This window comes from Epargyreus clarus, unplaced genomic scaffold (genome assembly GCF_041222505.1).
Source record: "Epargyreus clarus isolate Ecla_fem2 unplaced genomic scaffold, WU_Ecla_fem_2.2 ptg000006l, whole genome shotgun sequence".
NCBI lineage: Eukaryota > Metazoa > Arthropoda > Insecta > Lepidoptera > Hesperiidae > Epargyreus > Epargyreus clarus.
In genome coordinates, this window is record NW_027332214.1 from 776,354 (window position 1) to 798,285 (window position 21,932).

General features: G+C 39.8%; 2 protein-coding genes across 3 annotated transcripts; one reads left to right on the plus strand and one right to left on the minus strand.

Annotated features, from left to right (window-relative positions):
* Positions 1–248: 248 nt before the first annotated feature.
* Positions 249–8,494, plus strand: LOC140742608 (AMP deaminase 2-like). The gene is made up of 17 exons (XM_073073538.1): positions 249–464; positions 986–1,106; positions 1,625–1,811; positions 2,152–2,256; positions 2,534–2,629; positions 3,238–3,433; positions 3,663–3,788; positions 3,896–4,094; positions 4,425–4,556; positions 4,829–4,992; positions 5,209–5,332; positions 6,009–6,175; positions 6,512–6,632; positions 6,947–7,120; positions 7,480–7,590; positions 7,861–7,998; positions 8,403–8,494. The coding sequence occupies exons 1-17, from the start codon at positions 418–420 to the stop codon at positions 8,412–8,414; spliced, it is 2,220 nt and encodes a 739-aa protein (XP_072929639.1). The 5' UTR covers positions 249–417; the 3' UTR covers positions 8,415–8,494.
* On the minus strand, positions 8,431–21,883 carry mRRF2 (mitochondrial ribosome recycling factor 2). Of its 2 annotated transcripts, XM_073073536.1 has the most exons (14): positions 21,685–21,883; positions 21,249–21,377; positions 17,365–17,502; positions 16,794–16,982; positions 15,956–16,467; positions 15,081–15,170; positions 14,517–14,681; positions 14,336–14,360; positions 13,694–13,849; positions 13,031–13,253; positions 12,285–12,402; positions 11,691–11,786; positions 10,797–10,943; positions 8,431–10,187 (listed from the first exon to the last, which is right to left on the minus strand). In XM_073073536.1, exons 1-14 carry the CDS (start codon positions 21,827–21,829, stop codon positions 10,026–10,028), a joined length of 2,295 nt encoding a protein of 764 aa, XP_072929637.1. In that variant the 5' UTR covers positions 21,830–21,883; the 3' UTR covers positions 8,431–10,025. The 2 variants fall into 2 exon arrangements, with proteins under 2 accessions (XP_072929637.1, XP_072929638.1); XM_073073537.1 differs by lacking the exon at positions 14,336–14,360 and having other exon boundaries at positions 14,492–14,681.
* Between the last annotated feature and the right edge of the window lie 49 nt (positions 21,884–21,932).

Genomic DNA, 21,932 nt, shown 5'->3' on the forward strand with positions numbered 1-21,932 from the left:
AAAGCTGTTGTGTAATTTATAAAAGTTCTATTTAAGTATTTAGAAGTATAACACATATTCTGGACTAAATTTTTTCAGTCAACCCATTTGCAATAAACTTAAATACTTACCTAATTATATTTCATTTTGATATAAAATACTTTTCATCTATTAACCAGCTCGGTGAAGGTCGTCTTATATCCGGATCTTAGACCATTACATTATTTGTAAATTATACACAAGAAATAACTGGCACAAATAATTCAGTGACCCTACTTTGTGTCAGTATTATACAGCATGACACGGAAATATATGACACTTGTATACGTAATGGATAAATAATGTAAAATAAAATATAAATACCTACTAACATAGTCCATTTAATTCATCAATATGCAGAAGATTTCAACACAACTCCCATCACTATAGATTTTGAAAATGTTTGGAACACGGGACGATTACAACCAGTGGAAACAAAATCACAAGTAAGTAAGATGGATACCATTTACATTCTAAAAAGTTTATGAAGTATTTCTACTTTGAATGAAACATCAAATGAAGTGCAAATTATAATAACGTTCCATGCGTTATTGCTTTTCTTAGGGATAAGACACTAGGCTTGCCTGTATTCGTGGTTCGGTGGTGAATAACTTTATAAGTAAGAAAACTGTGCTGGCCAAACGTAGAGTCTAATGCCTCGGACACTTTCATTGCCATGTGCCATTCGCCAGGAATAGGTGTACTCTATTCTAGGCTGACAATGTTCTTAAGTGAGACATAATATGTATTGTTTCCTACCATCGTCTTAGAACATCTCATGCACAGACCTGTATTTCATGTAAAGAACATTAAACCATAAAAAGTGCTAAATGCATATTAACACATCTATGACATGTTACACTTTGCTTAAAGTTTATTAAGTATAACTTCCAAAAAGTTACATACACGAATAAACGTAGACAATTGAAAGCAAAATACAACATTAGTCCAATAAACCTTGACGCAGCGATGTAAAGAAGAACCAGAAGGCGGCGAGCCGCATGTACGTGCGCGGGCCGGGCGACAGCCGCGTGCGCGCCGCCGTGCCCTTCCAGCGCGTCTCCGTCACCGGCATACACATCACCGGGGTACTTACCTTCCTGTACTATGGTTAAAGTAACCAAGTATAGCCCGCGTAAAACTGCTAGTCAGCTCTGAATATAGAAATGAATCGCGTCAAAGCAAATTGTATGACTACACCTGCTCGCAACAACTTCAGAACGGACTAGCAATTTGGCGCGGGCTATACACTCCTAAGATGATCACAAATAATTCAGATTTCTTATTTTCTCTCCAATTACCGCAAGGAAATGACAATCTAATACCAAACATTACCTGGTAAAGTATGCAAAATTATATGAAAGCCAGCTTAGACTAATTAATTATCGGTTCGGTTGAGACCTGTTTAATCTAGCTATCCTTTTATCCTAGCTACAGCCTACAGGCATATCTCAGATTATGCCGATCTTCTCATGCGGTAATTAGCATAGGTACATTTTTATCTCTACAAATACCTTGTTTGTGGTGTTCAACACAATGCTTTATCGAAATTCATTCACTGGTTGTAATGCCGGCGATAACCATTATTTAACATGGTAACGAGCAGGTGCCTCTGGAAGAGCTGGTCCGCTCAGCCACGCAGCTGGTGGACGCGCTAAACCTGCGCAAACACTACATGGAGGTATCAGGACAGTCGTTCCCGCCCTCCCTCGCGCAACACCTCGAGAACCGCGACCACACCATCAAGAGCAGGCTCTACAGCAAAATGGACTTCAGCCGCTTGCATTTTGACAGTTAAGAGCTCACCTGATACATACATAATTTTTAGTATAAGTTGTATAGACCATCGAATGGAAGTGGACTGCTTACTTAGTACTTAGATTGAAATTGTATGAGTAGGTAGCTGTGTTAAGCTTTATAGGGTTAAGTCGAAAGCTTTCTGAAATGCGATTCATGACTGCTTGACGCGTTGTAAGGGCCAAAAAGCCACAGATGCGAATATAGTTACTGAAACACTCATTGCACTCAAAGCAAACCCTAGTCTTACATTTCACATTTACAGCAAGCAAAGCCTAGTAATTCGTTAATAAATAAATCTATATATTGAGGTATTTTAACTTTTCATTGATGTAGGTAGTACAACACATCAGTATCTACATCTGATGGGTTCCTCGTCCGAAGAATTGATTCGAGGTGATACTGACAAATTCAGCCCCCAAACTTCTTCGATGAATAAAAGTTAGTACCTACTTAGAAAACTTAATTTTGACTATTTGCTTTATATAAGGTGCTATAACCATTTACACCAGAGGTTCTCATTGTTTCGTTTGCGCAACTTTTGCAAAATTTGAGCGTTTGCATAACTTTATCTTATGTTTTTACTGAGGTCTAAAATTTTTTGCTGAAATTCTGTAAAGACTGTGTAGACTTCTAGATGAGCTGAGGAAACAATATATTTTATGCTTGTATAGAAATTTCAAATAAATTCGATTAATTTCTCTTATGATCTCTTTAGGTCTTACAATGCCACCGACCGTACCACCCCTTAAGCCAGTTATGCCTACAGTATCCTATGAAAGCTTAGATGACATCTTGGAGGAAACATTACCAGGTAATTATCAGTAGAGCAATCAAAAAAATTGATACTTAGGTACTCCTTATTTATTATTTTTCTATGTTTTATGTCATTCTTCTTTACAAGTGGATTTATGTCCATGTACAAATGATAAAAGTATTCTGTGCCAGAGTGAGATGCTAATAGGTTTAGGTTAGGTTTAAGAATCTTTATTTCTCATAAGGCTTTTACATCACTTAGAATGAGAAACTTAAAAATAATTATAATTATTATACGTGTGTGAGTGTTTGTGTGTGTGTGTGTGTTTGTGTGTGTGTGTGTGTGTGTGTGTGTGTGTGTGTGTGTGTGTGTGTGCGTGCGTGTGTGTGCGTGCGCGCATGTGTTGTACTCTTATCTAGCCGCCGTTGTTGCGTTGTAATCGTCGGATGAAAAGATATCGATATATTATATTGCCCACATTTGCAATGGAAACAGCTGACCACAGCCATAGCGGAAATCGCGCTATAAACACGGCAACTGTCATTTGCCTACCCACATTTTCATATTCCTAAACGTACTGTGAATTTGTGAGTTCTCAGCTTAAAATTATTAGAGATTAAAGGCCTGTAAAAATCTATCTGTATCTAAAAGTGATATTAATGTAGAGGTCCAAGATCCATGGGCCTGCCCGATGCCCCCCATCCGGCCGTATGTGTGCCGCTGGGTGCGCGGCGTGGTGCGTGTGTACAGCTGCGAAGGGGACGCGGAGGAGGGCAAGCCGCTGCCCTACAGACACCTGCCCTTCAGCAAGTTCGTTGAGGACATCGGCAGGCTCGTCGATATGATTAGTGATGGACCGCTGTAAGTGTGGAAATTGATCCGTTAGAAACTCAGTAAAAATGTTATTTGGTAGTGGATAATGGGGAGTAGAATTGGAATGTGTGTGTATATTCGAAGTAAAATATTCTTTTTCTTTGAAATTAAATTGAATCCATAAATATCTCATGGTACATCTCAAATTTTAAAGAGATATTCAGGTGTGTGAATGGTCGTGTAATCTGTAATATGTAGTATGTTGTGATATTTTCAGCAAATCATTCTGTTTCCGGCGGTTAAGTTATCTCTCAGCTAAATTCAAGATGCACGTGTTGCTCAATGAATTACACGAACTAGCTCTGCAGAAAGCTGTGCCGCACAGAGACTTCTACAATGTCCGGTAAGATATTAATTTTAGATACATACATTTGCACACACACACACATGTCTATATCTGGAATATACGACACAAGTACGGTATACACAGGCGAAGTTTATTTTTTGTAGAAAAGTGGACACTCACATCCACGCAGCGTCTTGCATGAACCAGAAGCACCTGCTGCGCTTCATAAAACGTACGCTTCGTACGAAAGCCGATGAGGTGGTGGCGCTGCGCTCTGGAATACCCATGACGCTGAAGACTGTCTTCGAGGACATGCAGCTCAATGCTTACGATCTTAACGTTGATATACTGGATGTGCATGCGGTGAGTGTTGCTGCTGTCTGTTGTCTTAGGCTGTTCTAAATCTTGATTTTCACTACCGATCTCGCTCTAGTTTTTAATCAGGTAAGTATGTAGTTTACCATAAGTGTAACTAGAGCTACGTAGGTACAAGTAAAATCTTTAAGCTTAAGCAGGTATGGCAGTAAATACCGATGATCATTTTCGGAATTACCTAAGTACATATTGTTGCTGATCAACCTTTCATGATAAAAGATAATATCACGTGTAAACTGTACTGTAAACGTAAAAGTTTTAAAATATTAAGTGCTTAAAAAATTTCGTATCAACATAAAATTTGTTTGGTTTTAACAGGATCGTAACACGTTCCACCGTTTTGACAAGTTCAACGCGAAGTATAACCCAGTAGGTGAAAGCAGGCTCAGGGAAGTTTTCCTTAAAACTGATAACTACATGAATGGGACGTACTTCGCTAAGATTATTAAGGTAAGCGTCCAATATTTAGAAAGTTACTTGAAGTTGCAAAGGTAAAAGCTAGTAGTCTGGTGATAGAGATGCACGCTTGGAAACTAAATAAACTTCGAGAATGCAATTTATTATAGCTAAGCTTAGCGATAAGGTAGTTCGGCTGCTAGATGCTCGTAGTCACCGTCGCTTAAATAGAAATTTGCAATACCAGTAGAGTCGTTATTGCATAGCCAGCTTTAGAGCTCTTTTAAATTTTATCTGTAACTTTAACTGTATTTTATTATATTCAGGAGGTGATGGCAGACCTCGAAGAAAACAAATACACATTCGCGGAGCCCCGCATCTCGATCTACTGCAAGAACCAGAACGAGTGGAGCAAGCTGGCGTCCTGGGCTCTGCACAATAACGTTTACTCGCCACACGTACGATGGCTTGTGCAAGTGCCTAGGCTTTAGTAAGTACAAGTTTCAGAAAAGCCCTTATCTATCTAGCTATGTGGTATTTTAAAATTTCCGTGCATAAAAAATACACAACGAATAATTTCTTTCCTCCGGTAAGTCGGTTAAAATGAAATGTGTTATTTTAAAAACAATGATCTTCAGGAAGTATCATCTTTGAGCAAAAACTCAAGTTTATTTACAAACCGTGAATATTTTTTAATTTTTTCCAGCGACATTTATCGCATCAACAAGCTACTGAAAAACTTCCAGGAGTTCCTCAATAACTTGTTCAATCCGCTGTTTGAAGTGTCAGTTGATCCCAGCTCAAACATAGAACTGCACAAATTTTTGACGGTAATTATGTGACTGATGATTTTTAAGCGTCTTCTACTTAGAGTTCACATAAATATATAAAATAACGGTTTTGTCGACGTACGTAAAAAAATGTATGGAATATGGCCACTGGAAACAATAAATATCGGTGTACGTTTCTTTGAGATTGCGCCATATCATTCTGAAACATGCTATGGAAACTTTCTCAAAATCTTGCATACAAGCTCTGAACTGAGACTGTTGTAGCACGGCCACGGGCGGCCCTAGAGCCTTGTGAGCGGTGCGAGCAGTGCGACCGCATCAGTCACCGTCATTCGAGGAGCGCCGAAAACATATACGAGGGGCGCTGAAAACACCCGAGTGTCTCTGTTTAGTAAAGAGGCTAGGCTGTTTAGTGAAAGGCTACTTTAAGCTACTTGGCAACATATTCTGTAGTGCAACTACAGGGTGCGAGAAAAAAAAAACGTCACCAGGGAGCGTCACCATGAGATAGATGACTATATGTCGCACCACTTAAATTTTTTTCTATAGCCGCCACTGAGCCAAAAAATTTCAACTTGAGCAAAAATCGCATTTATCCACTTCGTGTATGACTCCCGTTAGTTCCACTTGAATTAACTATAGATATGGAAAATTTTCTAACATTAGGTTACGAAGTTAACATGAGGTTGACTAATATACCACTATATATTTCCAGCAAGTGATAGGTTTCGACAGCGTGGACGACGAGTCGAAGCCGGAGAACCCGAACCTGCACGACGGCATGAAGCCGCCGGAGCAGTGGGACGACGAGGAGAACCCGCCCTACTCCTACTACCTCTACTACATGTACGCTAATATCGTCACGCTCAATCAGCTGCGGAAGTACGTTTTATTATGTCTTCTTTATAGAGTAAATTTGAGCTTTATGTTAAACAAAAGCTTTAATAGTAAGTACAGAGTTCGTAATTGTTTAGCTACTTAGTACTTAACTAAGTACTTACAGGTATCTAAGTTGTTTCCAAAATCTCACACTATGATTCCGAATGTCTTAGATACATAAAACATACAGACACACAAATGGACACAAATATTCGGACCTGAAAAGATATGTAAATTCCAGTCTAATCTACGTTCTAGTGAGGATGCAAACTCTATTGCAGGATAAATCAATAACAAGTTTTTATGAGTTAGACTACATTTTGTCTCGGGTGTTTCCAGGGAACAAGGTCTTAACACGTTTGTGTTACGTCCTCACTGTGGTGAAGCGGGCCCATTACAGCATCTGTGCGCAGGATTTTTGCTCGCTGAGAACATATCACATGGTCTAATGCTAAGGAAGGTAGGATTTTTACGCTCTTAGCGATAATTTATTAACGTCCCTAAGTAGCGAATGAATATGTAAAACTGTTGACCAACATGCGAATTCAACAAATTGAATCGATTGGAATTATTATTTTATTAAGAGCGTTCTTGGGTGCGATTGCAGCAGAGTAAGATCTGGTCAGATTAGATCTACAGTCTATCGCGTAGGCTTTATGCAGGTATAACCTTCAAACAAGAATCAATGAGACTTGTCAATTGTAAACATTACCTATTCCTACATATTCCTTACCTATTCCTACATATTCCTTATATATTCTTCACGTTTTCCAGGTGCCAGTGCTCCAGTTCCTGTACTACCTGGCGCAGATCTTTATCGCGATGTCGCCACTCAGCAACAACTCGCTGTTCCTGCGCTACCACCGCAATCCGCTGCCGGACTACTTCTCGCGCGGACTGCGTGTCACGCTCTCCACCGATGATCCCTTGCAGTTCCACTACACCAGGGTGAGTTGGTGATGCGTATGTTTAGCAGTTGGATAACGTTATTTCTGCCTATGAATGGTATCTAAAACCATGTCTTCTGTATTTGTTTAGATTAAAAATAATTCGCAATTTATTTACTTATTCAGATAAAGGTTCTTCAAGGTAAAGATTCACATCTTTGAGATAGGTAGTCCTCTCTTTACAAAAAATAAAATATAATACTAGATAGAAAAATGAATATAATAAAATACTACATAATAAAACAGGTTTAAAAAATGCTATTTTTTGAAATTTATAAATATCCCATTTCAACACCTTTGTTTTCAAATACTAAAGCTAGTTATAATGACATTTTTCTAATTGATTTTAAAAAATACCAGGAGCCACTAATGGAGGAGTACAGCATCGCGGCACAGGCATGGAAATTGAGCTCGTGCGATATGTGCGAGCTGGCGCGCAATTCTGTCATTATGTCGGGATTTCCACATGAGGTGCGTGACTTTGTAGCTCGACGAACATATTCAAATTATATCTACTATAATCTAAATAAGTAGATTTATTAATGTGAGCAAAATTTACTTTATTTATTAGTAGGTGCCTATGTACTTAATTAAATATTTATCTTAGAGCCAAGAATCGATTTATATTTTCTTATAGACGCAGCACAAGCGCGCTCATAAAATTGATTTTTGTCACGAGACTGAAAGTGGCAAATTATGTGACGTGATATTCTATATGTTATTATTGACGTGAGATTCCAGATGAAGCAGCACTGGGTGGGCGCGATGTACGAGCGCGCGGGCCCGCCCGGCAACGACATCACGCGCACCAACGTACCTGATGTGCGCCTCTCCTTCCGACACGAGACGCTGCTCGACGAGCTCGACACGCTCTTCCGGGTTTGTCACACACACACACGTGCACACGCACGCGCACACACACACACGTACGCACGCGCGCACGCACACACACACACACACACACACGCACACGCACACGCACACGCACACACATACACACATACGCGTGCGCAAACGCTCACACAACATCGGGCGAGCGAAAAAAACAAATTATTCTATAGACTTTTTTGAGAGGCACAATCGATAGAGAATGCATCGCCACATCTAATTCTACCGTCTGCTTCACTCTTCTTGTACTTTAGTGGAAAGATCGGGATATCAGTTGTACATTAATACACCAATTTAGTTATCAGATATGGCAACGTATTTCTGATGTGACCTTCAGATGTGCACTTAAATTTAAGTATGATAATGTTTATATATAGCATATATCTTTGTTTCAGGGTACCATGTGAACAATGAAACATCGTGTAAATAACAATACAACTTGTATTTAAATAACTTGGTAACAAATAAATCACGTACTGTATACTTAAAACATTGGTTTTCGATAATTACTTGCAAATTTACCAATTTTATGTCATTTTTTTAATCTTACACAGCATGTATGCAGGGTAAAGCACGATTAGTGTTCTGGTTGCATTAGGGACCACCCTTGATACATATACTTGACGCAAATATCTTTGTCCAATTTCAATGTCCAACATTTGATCATATTTCTTTGACAGATGCCTATTCCACTCGTCAAACATCTTTGTCCAAGATTTCTTTATAATTTGCGTTGTTAGATTTTTTAAGTAGGATATTTATTGGCCTGGAAACTAGTTCTTCTAGCTGGAAAAATCTTGAATGAAGTCATCTTTTTTTATAGTTTAACCTAACGATTAGGCAGACGTGCTACCTGATGGAAAGTAGTCAATGCCGCCTATGTATATTTGCAACACCAGAGGTGTCGCCAAGGCATCGCCGGCTTTGTACGAGAGCTCTTTTTGCACCTTTTTTGAAGAGCCCCATGTCATAGCCCTCCGGGAATACCTCAGGAGGAAGCTCATTCCACATCTTACACGTCCGCGGCAAGAACGTCCGTGCAAACCGAACCGTGGAGGACCACCACGAGTCCAGTTGGTGTGGATGGAACTTCGTCCTTCGGCGAGTGGTGCGATGGAGGAATGGTGACGTAGGCACCAGGTCAAATAGTTCCTCGGAACACCCACCATTGTAAAGGCGGTAGAACACACAGAGGGAACCTATGTCCCTCCGCAAACTCAAAGGTTCTAACCGATCGGAGATCACCGGGTCGTTGACGATTCGGACCGCGCGTTTCTGCACGGAGTCAAGTGGGTTACGTTGGTATTGGGGCGCCCCTGACCAGAGATGCGAGCAGTACTCCATGTGGGGTGTCACTTGCGCCTTAAAAAGCAGAAGGAGTTGCCCCGCGCTGAAGTACCGCTTCGCTTTGTTCAAGACGCCCATTTTTCTTGATGCCAACTTCGCCTTAACGTCCAAATGACCCCGGTATTGCACGTCACACGATATGTCAACTCCCAGGATCCCCACACTTTTACCAATGGTGAGTGGGATACCTTGGAACCGTGGCGCTATGACGAATGGGGTTTTTTTTAGCGGTAAACGCGCAGACTTTCATCTAATTTATTTGATCAAATATACATTGGACAAAGATATTTGACGAGTGTAATACCACCCTTAGCCAATCACATGTCAGTTTCAGAAGTAGATGGACAGATTGTTTTTGTCAATTTATATATTTTATTATATGAGTGATTCGACTAAATCCTTAGCTATCACAATAAATTAAAACTAAAATAATTCCTATTACAAATTAAATAGTTATCGTCCACGCCAAACTTGTTATCCGCTCTGAAGATGTTGCGCACAGGTTTAGTTAGTATATACTTCGTAACGCAAGGGCACACTAACGGTGTTATGTACCCGCGCTTCGTCCCGCTAATATCTACAATTTGCTATTGCCACGCAACTCGTTTCTATATTCGGAGCGGACTACAAGTTTGGCGCGGACTAACAATTCAACCTACACATCACACAAATCAAAAGCCCGTAACGTTCTTGATGGCTTTCTCCTCGTCGTGCGGCGCCATCTGTCGGTTGGAGTGGAACTCCATGGTGAAGCCGGCCAGCCCCGAGCTCAGCGAGCGCAGCGACGACGAGTAGCCCAGCAGCTCCGACAGCGGCGCTATGCACTCTATCACCTGGGGAATATTGTAAAGGAAAATAAATATTTATTTTATTATTGAACACCAACATTATGTACACGAAATTTATTAATAAAGCGTGAAACTAAAAGTTAGTTAAGTTAGAGAAAATAAAAGTTAAACAACTATATTATGCAAACAAAGCTGACAACTATGTTTATAATTGTATTTTGTTCTAAATTGAACTTGTGTTAATGTTGTATCAGTGGATTCAGTAGTATTCAGAGGTGTTTTAGACAGCTTCGCGGCGTGGTTTACCTAGTTGATGTGGCCATGTGGTCTATGTTGTTATTGTTGTGATTTGAGTGGCAATGGTCACTTATAGTGTGAGAAAGGCGGTATGGCACATGTGCGTACCTTATTGTGATGTCATGTGTGTCGAATATGTGCTATGCATAAGTGCGTGTAATTCACCTTCTCGTTGTGCCACACATATATTTTTGCTGTGCTGCACACGCCTTTGTTGCTGTGTCGCACATTTCTCTGACTTTGTTGCTATGACGCACGTGTGGGTCACCTTGTTGCTGTGTCGCATGTGCGACTAGCCTTGTTCTCATGTCTTGCTTTTGTGTTTCACCTTGTTGTTATGCCGCACGTATGTCTTACCTTGTTATTGTGTCGCATGTGTATATGTTGTATTTCAGCGCGTCGTCGCGCGAGGTCGGCCATCACACGTGCCGCGTGGCTCTCCGGACACACGATCTCCAGAGACATCACCGGCTCCAAGAGGATCGAGTCAGCTTCCTCGAACACCTGTTCGTTTTATATAACATTTGATTTTTTAGTTTTTTTTTTTAATTGTATGAAAAACGATGTTGATTTTTTAATGGCGTGTGACATATTGAAAATGATTTGGTGATGACAACTCATTTTCAATATGACAACTTGGCGTGGTCAAGAGTTGCATGATAACCGTTAGCAACTAATTATTATCCATTTTTCTGTGTTGCAATTGGTAGTTGCATCAAGTTTTTATCATTTTATCCGTGGTTAAACATTATTAGATATAGGATTGAAGAAAATTGCTGGTTAGGGAAACCATCACTTTCCTTTGTCAAATTAATATAAGAACAATTTGAAGGATGAAAGTAGAGTTTCATATTTGAAAACGAGTGGAACTTGCATGAGCAGCATTTCATCATCAACCGATTACTGTCCCACTGCTGGGCACGGGTCTCCTCTCAGAATGAGAAGGATAAAGCCATAGTCCACCGCGCTGGCGTATTGGTAGACTTCACATACTTTTAAGTTTCTTTTTTATAAATCTTTCAGGTATGCATGTTTCCTCACGATGTTTTCCTTCGTTTTAGCAAGTGATAATTAATTTCTAATACGCACATCATTTCGAAAAATCCGAGGTGCCGAGGCGTGCCTGGGATTTGAACCTCGGACCTGCCCAGGTTCTTAACCACTAGGCTATTACTCCCCTTATAATTAGTTACTAATGAGCAGCGTTTATTAATAACTATCATCTAAATTATTACGAAATAGCAAGCTCACCTTCCTAAGACATTGTACGACGGTGGCGGCCACAACAGATTCGGAGGTGCCGCGGCCCACCTCGAACCAGTGCAGCGTCACCTGCACCTCCACTAGCTGCAGACCATAAAAGTTACATCTTTTAGGCTTCAGGACATGGTTTCAGGAAAAGAAACATTGCAATTATTGCATATTAACTTCAAAATAGTTTTACCCCTCGCACGATGTTTTTGACATCAACATTCGATAATGCGTCGTAAAATAGAGTCCACACCAAACTTCTAGTCCGCTCTGAATATAGAAACGAGTCGCATCGCAACAGCAAATTGTAGATATTAGCGGGACGAAGACAGTGCGGGACCCCCCGGCACCCTCCGCAGCCCGCTCTCGCCAGCGGGTACATAACTGCGGTAGTGTGCTTTTATTGTTGCAATGGAGTATATGCTTGTAGTTGTGTTGGACCGCATTGGTTCTGACTACACCTGCGCGCAACAACTTCAGAGCGGACTAGAAGATTGGCGCAGCCTATACCTGTTGTACATACCGGCGCTCACCTAGGTTTGAATGCGAACTCACTTATTTATTTTTGTATACAATAAAAATATCTTATCCTACCTGGCATCCTAGTTTGGGTCCATGCAGCAGTGCGGTACTGACGCCCTGCCGAATAGCGGTCATGTACCGCGGGTGGATGTGCGCTAAGTTAGCGGCGCTGTCCGCTGACTTGTCTAATCTGGAAGACGGTTTCATATCTATCACTCTATCCAGTGACAATATTTAATAGAGCAAAAGTTCATATACAATGGTTCTACTTGAAGGCGATTACAGATGCGTTGGAACTCCTAAAAACTAAGCTGGTCTCTTGATATGTAGGTTATTATGAAAATTTAAATATTTTATTAAGTACCATTAAGTATTCCTTACAAAAAGCAGCAGTGTTAAACCCTGGTGCGTTCTGTTTTTAAGAGTGTGGCTTACACTTAGTCTCCCTAACGACACACTTATTCGACACATTCCAGCATAGTCCTCAAGGGTAGCGGCGTATCTCTGGCTACCTCAGGTAGTAATCAGATGTTATGTTTAGCTGATTACAGATATATATCAGCGACAGCAGCCACTTACCATCAGGTGGACTCCATGCTCGTCTGCTATTCTTATACTCTGTAACTTGAAGATGCATGGCACAGCAATTACTGTACCGGTCTGACGCGCAGAGGTTCCGGTTTGGTCCCCGGCTAGACATCTAAATGATGAATTTACATTTCTCTTTCTGGGTGTGGGTGTTTGTGTAATTATCTATATGTGTGATGGCACCCACGACACTGGTAATCCTAGTGTGAGTGTAAAAAGGGTAAACTCACTTCAACACCTTATCCTGCGTGACACCCTTCCTGCTGGTAGCAGACATGTCAACCTTGACGGTTTGCCTCGCGCTACCAATCTTCCTGTCCACAGCGAGAGTGGCCCGAGAGCGGCCGGCCAGCGCCTCGCGGTACGAGATCTGAGGGGGACCCAGCTCCACGTCGATCTTGTACTCGCGGATGATACGCTCCTTTATTATCTCCAGGTGGAGTTCGCCCATACCTGGTAAATTGTAATTGTAGAATTCGTTTATTTTTACAGTTTTTTGTTACAATTAAATATACAATTTTTACTTACGTCAGTAATTAAACCTACATCATAAATATTGTTCTTACATCAGTAATGAAACTTTTGTAAAGCATTAGTAAAAAATTTAAATCGTCACTTTTGTAAAATCGAACACCAAAATATGTCTATAGAAAAACCAAATTATAAATAAATGACTGCTTTCTTTGTATTCATGCTATTAGAAAGAGGTAGAAAAATACTTTATTCGTTTTATTTTATTACATTAGTTAATAGTATGCCTACGAACATTATTATCCCTTTCCGTGTTTACCTGACGTGCAGTATGTTACCTCGCAACCAATTGTCATAAATTTTATTATAATCAATACATAATAAAACTTGACTTATTATGAAATATTACTTCCCCTACATACCAGCAAGTACCATCTGTCCAGATTCTTCATCGCTGTAAACTCTTAAGCTAGGATCTTCTCTCTGCAGCTCCGCCAGCGCGGTGTCCAGTGCATTCTGGTACGAGATGCTGGGTGGTTCAATCGAGCATAGAAACACGGGATCCGGGATTGTTGTACCTGGGAGGGTAAATAGTGTATTTATAAATAAGACTATAACTTGGTATTTCAACAAAAATACATTTAGTTGCAGGAATGAACAAGATATTATTACAGTGATATATTATTACGAGTAAATCGATATACCCACGCCACATTTATATAAGAAAAAAGGTTTTTGACCTTGTTATGTAGTAGTGATATACTACATAACAAGGTCAAAAACCTTTTTTCGTAAGAGGCACCATGTGTAAAGTCAATGTGATAAATTTCATTTTCCCTATTGAGCGCCCCAGCCACCAACCACCATATCCAGTATATAAACTTTATCTGAGCTGGGTTATTTTTTGATTACACCAATGTCTTGTATATGTCTCCTATGGATATAAATAAATTGACTTCTACACTCACAACAAAATTATAGCTAGCCATGTTGGACTATCCAGTCACCCTTAGTCTTAGAGTTCTCTCACATCACCAGCGGCACTCTCACTCTCGTCAACTCACCAATCCCCAGCAGCACATCAGCGACCTCCTCAGGCGTGGGCTCCGTATCCATCTCCTGCAACCTCAACTTGGCGCTGGGCTGCAGCAGCGTCTCCACCTCTCCAGGGTCCCGGGACCACTCACCAACGGAATAGCACTTGACTGTATTCAACTCACCGATCCCCAGCAGCAAATCAGCGACCTCCTCCGGCGTGGGCTCCGCATCCATCCCCTGCAACCTCAGCTTGGCGCTGGGCTGCAGCAGCGCCTCCACCTCCCCAGGGTCCTGCAGCCTCCGCGCGAGGACGCCACGGGCGCGTGATGCCGCGGCCTGGGTCCCCGTCAGCAGGTCACCTGACATTGTCGCCTAGAAATTACTGACGACTCTTTAAATTTTCGATTAACTTTTGTGGGTCAAGAATGAAGATAACAAATAGAAATTTTCTCATGTGGTTCCACTTGCATTCTATGCAGATGAGTTTTTTTCGAAAAGGAGTTTCTTGCAGCGCTTCTTCTCCATAGCGAAACACCTTACGGGTGCGGAAGCGGTGGTGGTTGACTTTCAAAAAGTATTCTATATGAATCAATTTTGAATAAATGAGATTTGAATTTAAAAACAACGTGTAACATTCCAGGTAAAGTAAATACCACCAAACTTCCAAAGATTAAATCGTACGACATGACTTTTTTTAATTACTTCTTGAAATTTTCCTTTCTTTCTTTCAAATTCTTTTACCACTCTAAATATAATAGCAATTTTTAATACCTTGAGAGCACTAACGACAGCGATATTTCCGGCGGTTACTTTCTCGACGGGCCGGTACTCGTCAGCCAACGCCACGTATAAGGAACCTGTCTGATCAACAATAATATTTCATTATTTATTTTCGTTTATTTTATTGTATTTATGTTCTAAGCCTAGTTCAAATGGATATTTATGTGCAATCTATCTAAATATATGTAACTCAAAGGTGACTGACTGACATAGTGATTTATCAACGCACAGCCCAAACCACTGGACGGATCGGGCTGAAATTTGGCATGCAGGCAGATTTTATGACGTAAGCATCCGCTAAGCAAGGATTTTGATTAATTCTACCCCAAAGGGGATTAAATAGGGGATGAAAATATTACTTCGTAACGCGAGCGAAGCCGCGGGCAAAAGCTCAGATACAATGTTACTTTTTTTATAATATGGAGTAGCAGACGAGCATGCAGTCCACCTGATGGCAAGCGGCTACTGCCGCCCATTGACATCTGCAATCGACTCCAGATAAGATCAGATATTCGTACCTGAAGTCGGCCACAGATTCACCGCTACCCCTGAGGACTAAGCTGGAACGCCTCAGAAAAGTATGTCTCCCTTACCACACCCTTCAAACCAGAACACAGCAGTGCTTAACACTGCTGTTATAAGGCAGAAATAGGTGTGGCGGTGGTGCCGCCGGAGTCGAACCACAAAGGGTTCTACCACCTTCAAATTACTACTAAGAAATAAAGCACTTGCATTGCAAAAGTGAGTTTAACTTAATATCTCTTAAAGTAGAACATAACAGCAATACTCAACCGCTATTAAATAGAAATAAATGAAATGGAGTTCCCACAGGCAAATATCAAGATATTGGGTTAAAAAAAACTTACTTGTTCACTACAATCTCTCGCCAAGTTATATATCTTCTGTCCCTTAGTGAATTCCCCACTGTACAGCCTCAAGAACGTCAAGACACCCCTTTGATCATCATGCTGCACTTTGAACGCTCTCGCAGACAGATCCTCACCAAAGCTACTGTACAGACTGTTCCTTTCAATCGGTGACGGGAGGTAGTCTATCACCGCATCCATTAACGTCTGAACACCTATATTCTTGTATGAGCTACCACAGAGCACTGGGAACGCCTTCATATCTATTGTACATCTGCGAATAGCAGCATCAATCTCCTTCTTATCAATATTATCTAGAGACTCTTGCTGGATGATAGTATCTGCCAGTTGATCATCCAAGGAAGATAGCGTGTCTATAAGGGATGTGTGGTTGTTTAGAGTTGCTTCCCACTGGCGGCCATCTTGCTTCTCTGTGAGCTTCCGTCGCTCATAGTTCTGACCACGGCCGAGCTTCCAAAGCACTTGTTCTTTCGTTACTATGTCGATGAGACCTGCAACGTTTATTTAAAGTCTATATTTTTTTATAATATAAGAGTAGTACATGAGTTTGCAGTAAGTGGCTACTGATGCGCCGCTACCCCAGAGGACTAAGCAGGAATGCTTCGAAAACGTATGTCTCCTTTACCACACCCTTCAAACCAGAACACAGCAGTGCTTAACCTTGCTGTTATTAGGCAAAAATGGGTGTGGTAGTAGTGTCGTTGGATACAAACCCCACAGAGTTCTACCACTTTCAATCGTATCATTAGACTCAAAAGTTTATTATAACATATGGCAAAGAATAAATGTGAAACTTTCTATAGCACAATTCTCTTACCAATAAGTTTACCCTCATGTGTGATGGGCGAGTGCAGCATCAGTGGAACAACTCTCAGCTTGTCCTCAATAGATTTCTTGCAGGCCAAAGCATCAGCATCAGCGCGGTCCATCTTATTGAGGTACAGCAGGCGAGGTACTCTGTAACCACTAGCCTGCCGCCATACTGTCAGAGTTTGGGCTTCTACGCCTGTAAAAATAAATTAATTCTTGTTATCTCAGGTAAAAATTAAGGCCGTGTGCATGATTATATATCTCATATTTAATTATAATAGAAACAATTAACTGAAAAATAGATCTGGAGTAATAAGTCTTACAAGTACTGTATAGAAAATAACAGTAATTTTTAATTTATACCCTAGAAGGTGATAATGGAGACACACTCATTTGAGGATGTTCCAATTTAGTTCTCAAGGGTGATAATGTATCTTTGGTAAATCTCAGATAAGTTTCTTATTTAATCTAGACCTCATTACAGATATCCATAGGCGGGCGTAAGTACTTACCATCGAGTGAAATGCATGCTTCCTTGCAACTTAAATATTATAAAAAAAATCACAATAAAAACTCACCAGCAGAAGCATCCAATACCACAACAGCGCCGTCCAGCACTGCCAGGCTCTGCTCCACCTCCATGGTGAAGTCTATGTGGCCGGGCGTGTCGATCAGGTTGATCTGACTGTGTCGCCACGGGAATGATACTGCAGCGGCTGTTGACCATACATGATCATCATCATTATCACGATATATTTTTTTATTTATTTTTTATTTTATTTAGGAAAACTTAAAGCTAGTACATAGTCATAATCGTAGTACAATAACGGCCATTTATAAGTTTCCACATATGGGCATAAATTAAATAATTTAAAAGAAAAAACAAGTCGGAACACAACAAGTTAGTAAAATAAAAAGTGTAATTAAAATGAGTTGCTAAAGAAATTGAAAGCTAGCTTAGATTTAGATGTCCTTTCGTCTGACTCAGATCCTCTCGGGACATGGTTGTTTCGGGAGTTATCTGTGTCGGATCAGGCGGGAGCCGACGGCCAGGTGCCATCACTGTGACAATTGCCTCGATGAGACGGCCCAGCACACGCTGGAGGTATGCCCTGCGTGGAGTGCGGAGCGCAGCGCGTTCAGCTCTGTATTGGGGGCCGACCTCTGGCTCCCGTCCGTGGTTCGCGCCATGGTTGGACGTGACAGGTCGTGGCAGGCAGTGCGCTCCTTCTGCGAAGCAGTAATGCTCGCCAAGGAGGCGGCGGAAAGGGTCAAGGAAGCTCTGTCTGCCCAGCCAATCTGTCGCAGGCGCACGGGACGCCGTAGAGCGGCTTTCGACGACGTTACCGGGTCGCGAATGTTATGCTAACGCTTCTCGCGACCCGGCATCGAGCGTCCAGAGGAACGCCGCGGAGTTTTAGTCGATAAGAGTCCGACATATCCCTTTCGTTCCCCCGGGCGGAAGGGAATCCATGAGGATTTCTCCGCGTTAAAAAAAAAAAAGATTTAAGTTGACATACGTTGGTATGGAATAGGCTTAAGTCAACGGTACGAGCAATTTCATTGAATGAACTGCAAGATCGCGGAAAAAAATAAATTTCGTCGATATTTAATGTACCCATTATTGTCCCACTGCTGGGCACGGGTCTCCTCACTGAATGAGAAGGATTAGGCCATAGTCCACCCGCGATGGCCAAGTGCATATTGGTAGACTTTATATACCTTTGACACCGTTTTTTAGATTTCTAAGGTACGCAGGTGTCCTCAGGATGTTTTCCTTCACCGTTTAAGCAAGTGATAATTAACATATAATACGCACATAACTTTGAAAAACAAGAGGTGCGGGGGATTTGAACCTCGAACCCTTCGATCAAGAGACCGAGTTTCTTAACCACTGGGCTATCACTGCTTCATTTAATACAACGCCATCTATCAAGCTTACGGAAAACACGGGTAAGCCCAAACCACATATTCTTTATTTATGAACTAGATGGCGCTGTACGATTCTGTAAATACCTCTGAATCATGCTAACGATGTTATCGCGTAGCTTGTATAAGTAGGAAGAGAACTCTGGTTAACTTCGATTACAGATGTCCCTATATGGGCGACAGTAACTACTTACTGTTATTTTTGTTTAGCACGTGGTTTAATACCCATGTGCTTTATTGAAATATTGACTATACGACATTAGGGATAGAGATGTACTAGGTAAAGGAGATGTTTCATTTTCGGCCATCTCATGTACACTATATCTAAAAACACGAATAATTTGTATAATTGAAGAAAAATACACATATATTTTGATAACCTAAAGTATTCCTGTTTAAAAATATTTAAAATAAGCATTCCTCATTGAAATACTGTATAATTAAATATGGCGGAATACTGTCAATGTCAAGTTTTCAAAACTGTCGATGTCGGTCAGGGACACCCCATGGAATGTGTACCCCACACATAGGTTACTATACTCTTTGGATGTCGGTAATTCTGTATTTCGCTGTTTTTGTCGTAAAGTTATTGTTACCTTAGTACTTTACAACCTGGCTTTTGTTTTGGGTATCCCGTCATTATTTCTGAATTTAATTAATTATTTATAATAATAATAACAAAACCACCTTTTAAATAGTATCTGGTTTTATAGATGTAAGAGACATGTCAAATTAAAAAAGAAGAAGGTGTCAATTTGATATGTGTAAAAGTGGATATATACATATTATACAACAGTGAACTCCAATGTAAACGTTGAATAAATATGTACTGATGAGAAGATTCCATTTTAATCCTGAATATGTTTCTGCTCTGTGCTGCTTACGATTTTGGAGTGATTCTACCTTACTTGTTTACCCAGCTTATGTTTTATGGACTCTTGTGATTTTCGTGCGATCGCTGTGGATTGTGTTGACAAGGATTCAATATCATCAGGTAAAATATACATCAGTTAGTTGTATTCATCGTGAAATAATCGTTAATAATTTTAAACTAGAGAAGCTAATATTTTTACATTTCTCTTTTTTTAGATAATTACATTAGCAAGAAAAGGACATTCTTGGGATGACAAAATAATCAGTTATTATTGCAACTGCATCGCTGGGCAACGAACCGTACTCGTAGGTAGTTGCGCTCACATTATGACCATTGTTTGATGTTTGGGCTGAGCTCGTCACAGGATATTACAGAACCTGCTACATGATTGGACGAAAATATTGATAAGGGAAGATATTTAAAATGAATAAATAATGTATCTAAGTAAAGAATAAGTAAAATGTTATCAAATGTGTACTTAAAGTTGTTTTATTTACACACTTACATGTTTTAACTAAAATAAATTGGTATAGAAGTACATATTTTGGTATGTTTGTTTTAAGTCAAGATTTATGAAAGTAAATATAATTAATGTTTATCAAATATAGGCATTGTTTCTCAATACATACAATACAATATTATATATCTACTCCCATTCGCGTAAAAAATAAATTAAAAAGTATATAATGTATATAGTAAGTTAAAATAGAATGACAGATGACATTATTACGGTAATCACTACCGCCATGATGTTGTGTTGCAAGTTTAAGTGTAAATTATTGTTTTTTAACAATTAAACGAACATGATTTGAAGAAAATGAACCCCTACGAATTGTTCTTTGCAAGTTTTCTTAGTTTTTAGTATAGTGTACAAAAGGTGGCCGGGAGCCCATACATTTTGAAACATCTCCTTTGGGACTAGGTATGCCTGTTCCTAGTATTTAAAAATACCGGTGATCCAGAAATTGTTCCACTTAGTCCCTAGACTAGACCTAGTAAAGTCTTATTAGTACAATTAGGTGTGGACTATGTAACTAGTTCGTTCATGCCTTAAACGTGTTATGACTCAGTGCGGCGATCAAAAAAAAAAAACGGGAACCGTGTCATGAGCCGGCACGGCGTCCAAACAAGTCCGATAAACTACCTAGTCCCTGAACCTGTTCCACCTAGTCCCATAAAGTAGCTGTGGGTCGTTGAAGTTTTTTCCGTCAACGAAACGTCAACGTTAATTTCTGTTGATCAACTAGTTAATTTTGTCAACGAGTTAACGTGCTACTAATTTCAACTTGCATCAATAATAAACAGTTTTTTAACTATGCTGCAATGATCAACGCGTCTCAACTGATGTGCAGTAAATGTTATTTTAGAAACTATACTATAAATATCAAGAAATGATATAAATATCAATTCTCGATATTTATATTTTTTATTAGGAAATAATTCGATATATTCTACATAATTGGGAGTTCAAATTATGCTATTATACCGACAATCAAAATATATGCTTGTCTGATACTCATATATTGTAAAAAAAAATAATAATAACGTAATTCAGAATACTCGTGCCGGTATCTCTTGACGAGTAGCGGAAAGTTGCCACACCTTATCTCATTTATTTACTATCAATATGTATTATACAGAAAATCATGAGACTCTTACAAGTGATAGTGATTCCTCTCTGCCTCTCCTGCTCCATGTAGTCGGTGACAGTGTTCCCGTGGTGCACCTCTCCCATGGACCTGATTGTGCCGGAATAGAACAGCATTCGCTCTGTTGTCGTTGTTTTACCTGCAGACCATTTAAGAACTCTTATTAAAATTGCACAATTATACAATGAACTACATTAGACAGATCAAGAGGAGTTTAACTGGACACTGGACATGCATTCAGTAAAAATAATTAATTTCTAGTAAAATATAAGAATTAATATTCTAAATAACTTGAAGACCTTGTTAATAATTTCTGTGTGCGTTTAACACCTATTAAATAAAGGAATATTTTACTGCTTAGTAATATATTCCTTTTTTTTTCAAAAATATGTAATTTTGAGTAGAAATGAAATAATAAAGAAATAAATCATAATTGGTTACCTAACCTGCATCTATATGAGCCAGTATTCCAATATTTCGAATGTTATCAATTTTAATTTTATTTTTGTTGTCTGTGCCGGTGCAATATCTTCTGATACGAGCATTTTTCAGAAACTTTTTGTAATAATTTATAGTGCAAAAATTCTTCATATCAACAATATAAAAAATCAAAATATTACTTTGACAATATGAGGATGAGGACTTTGAAGTTTGACGTTCCAATAATCTGTTTCGAAGTTTTACTCATTTCCTA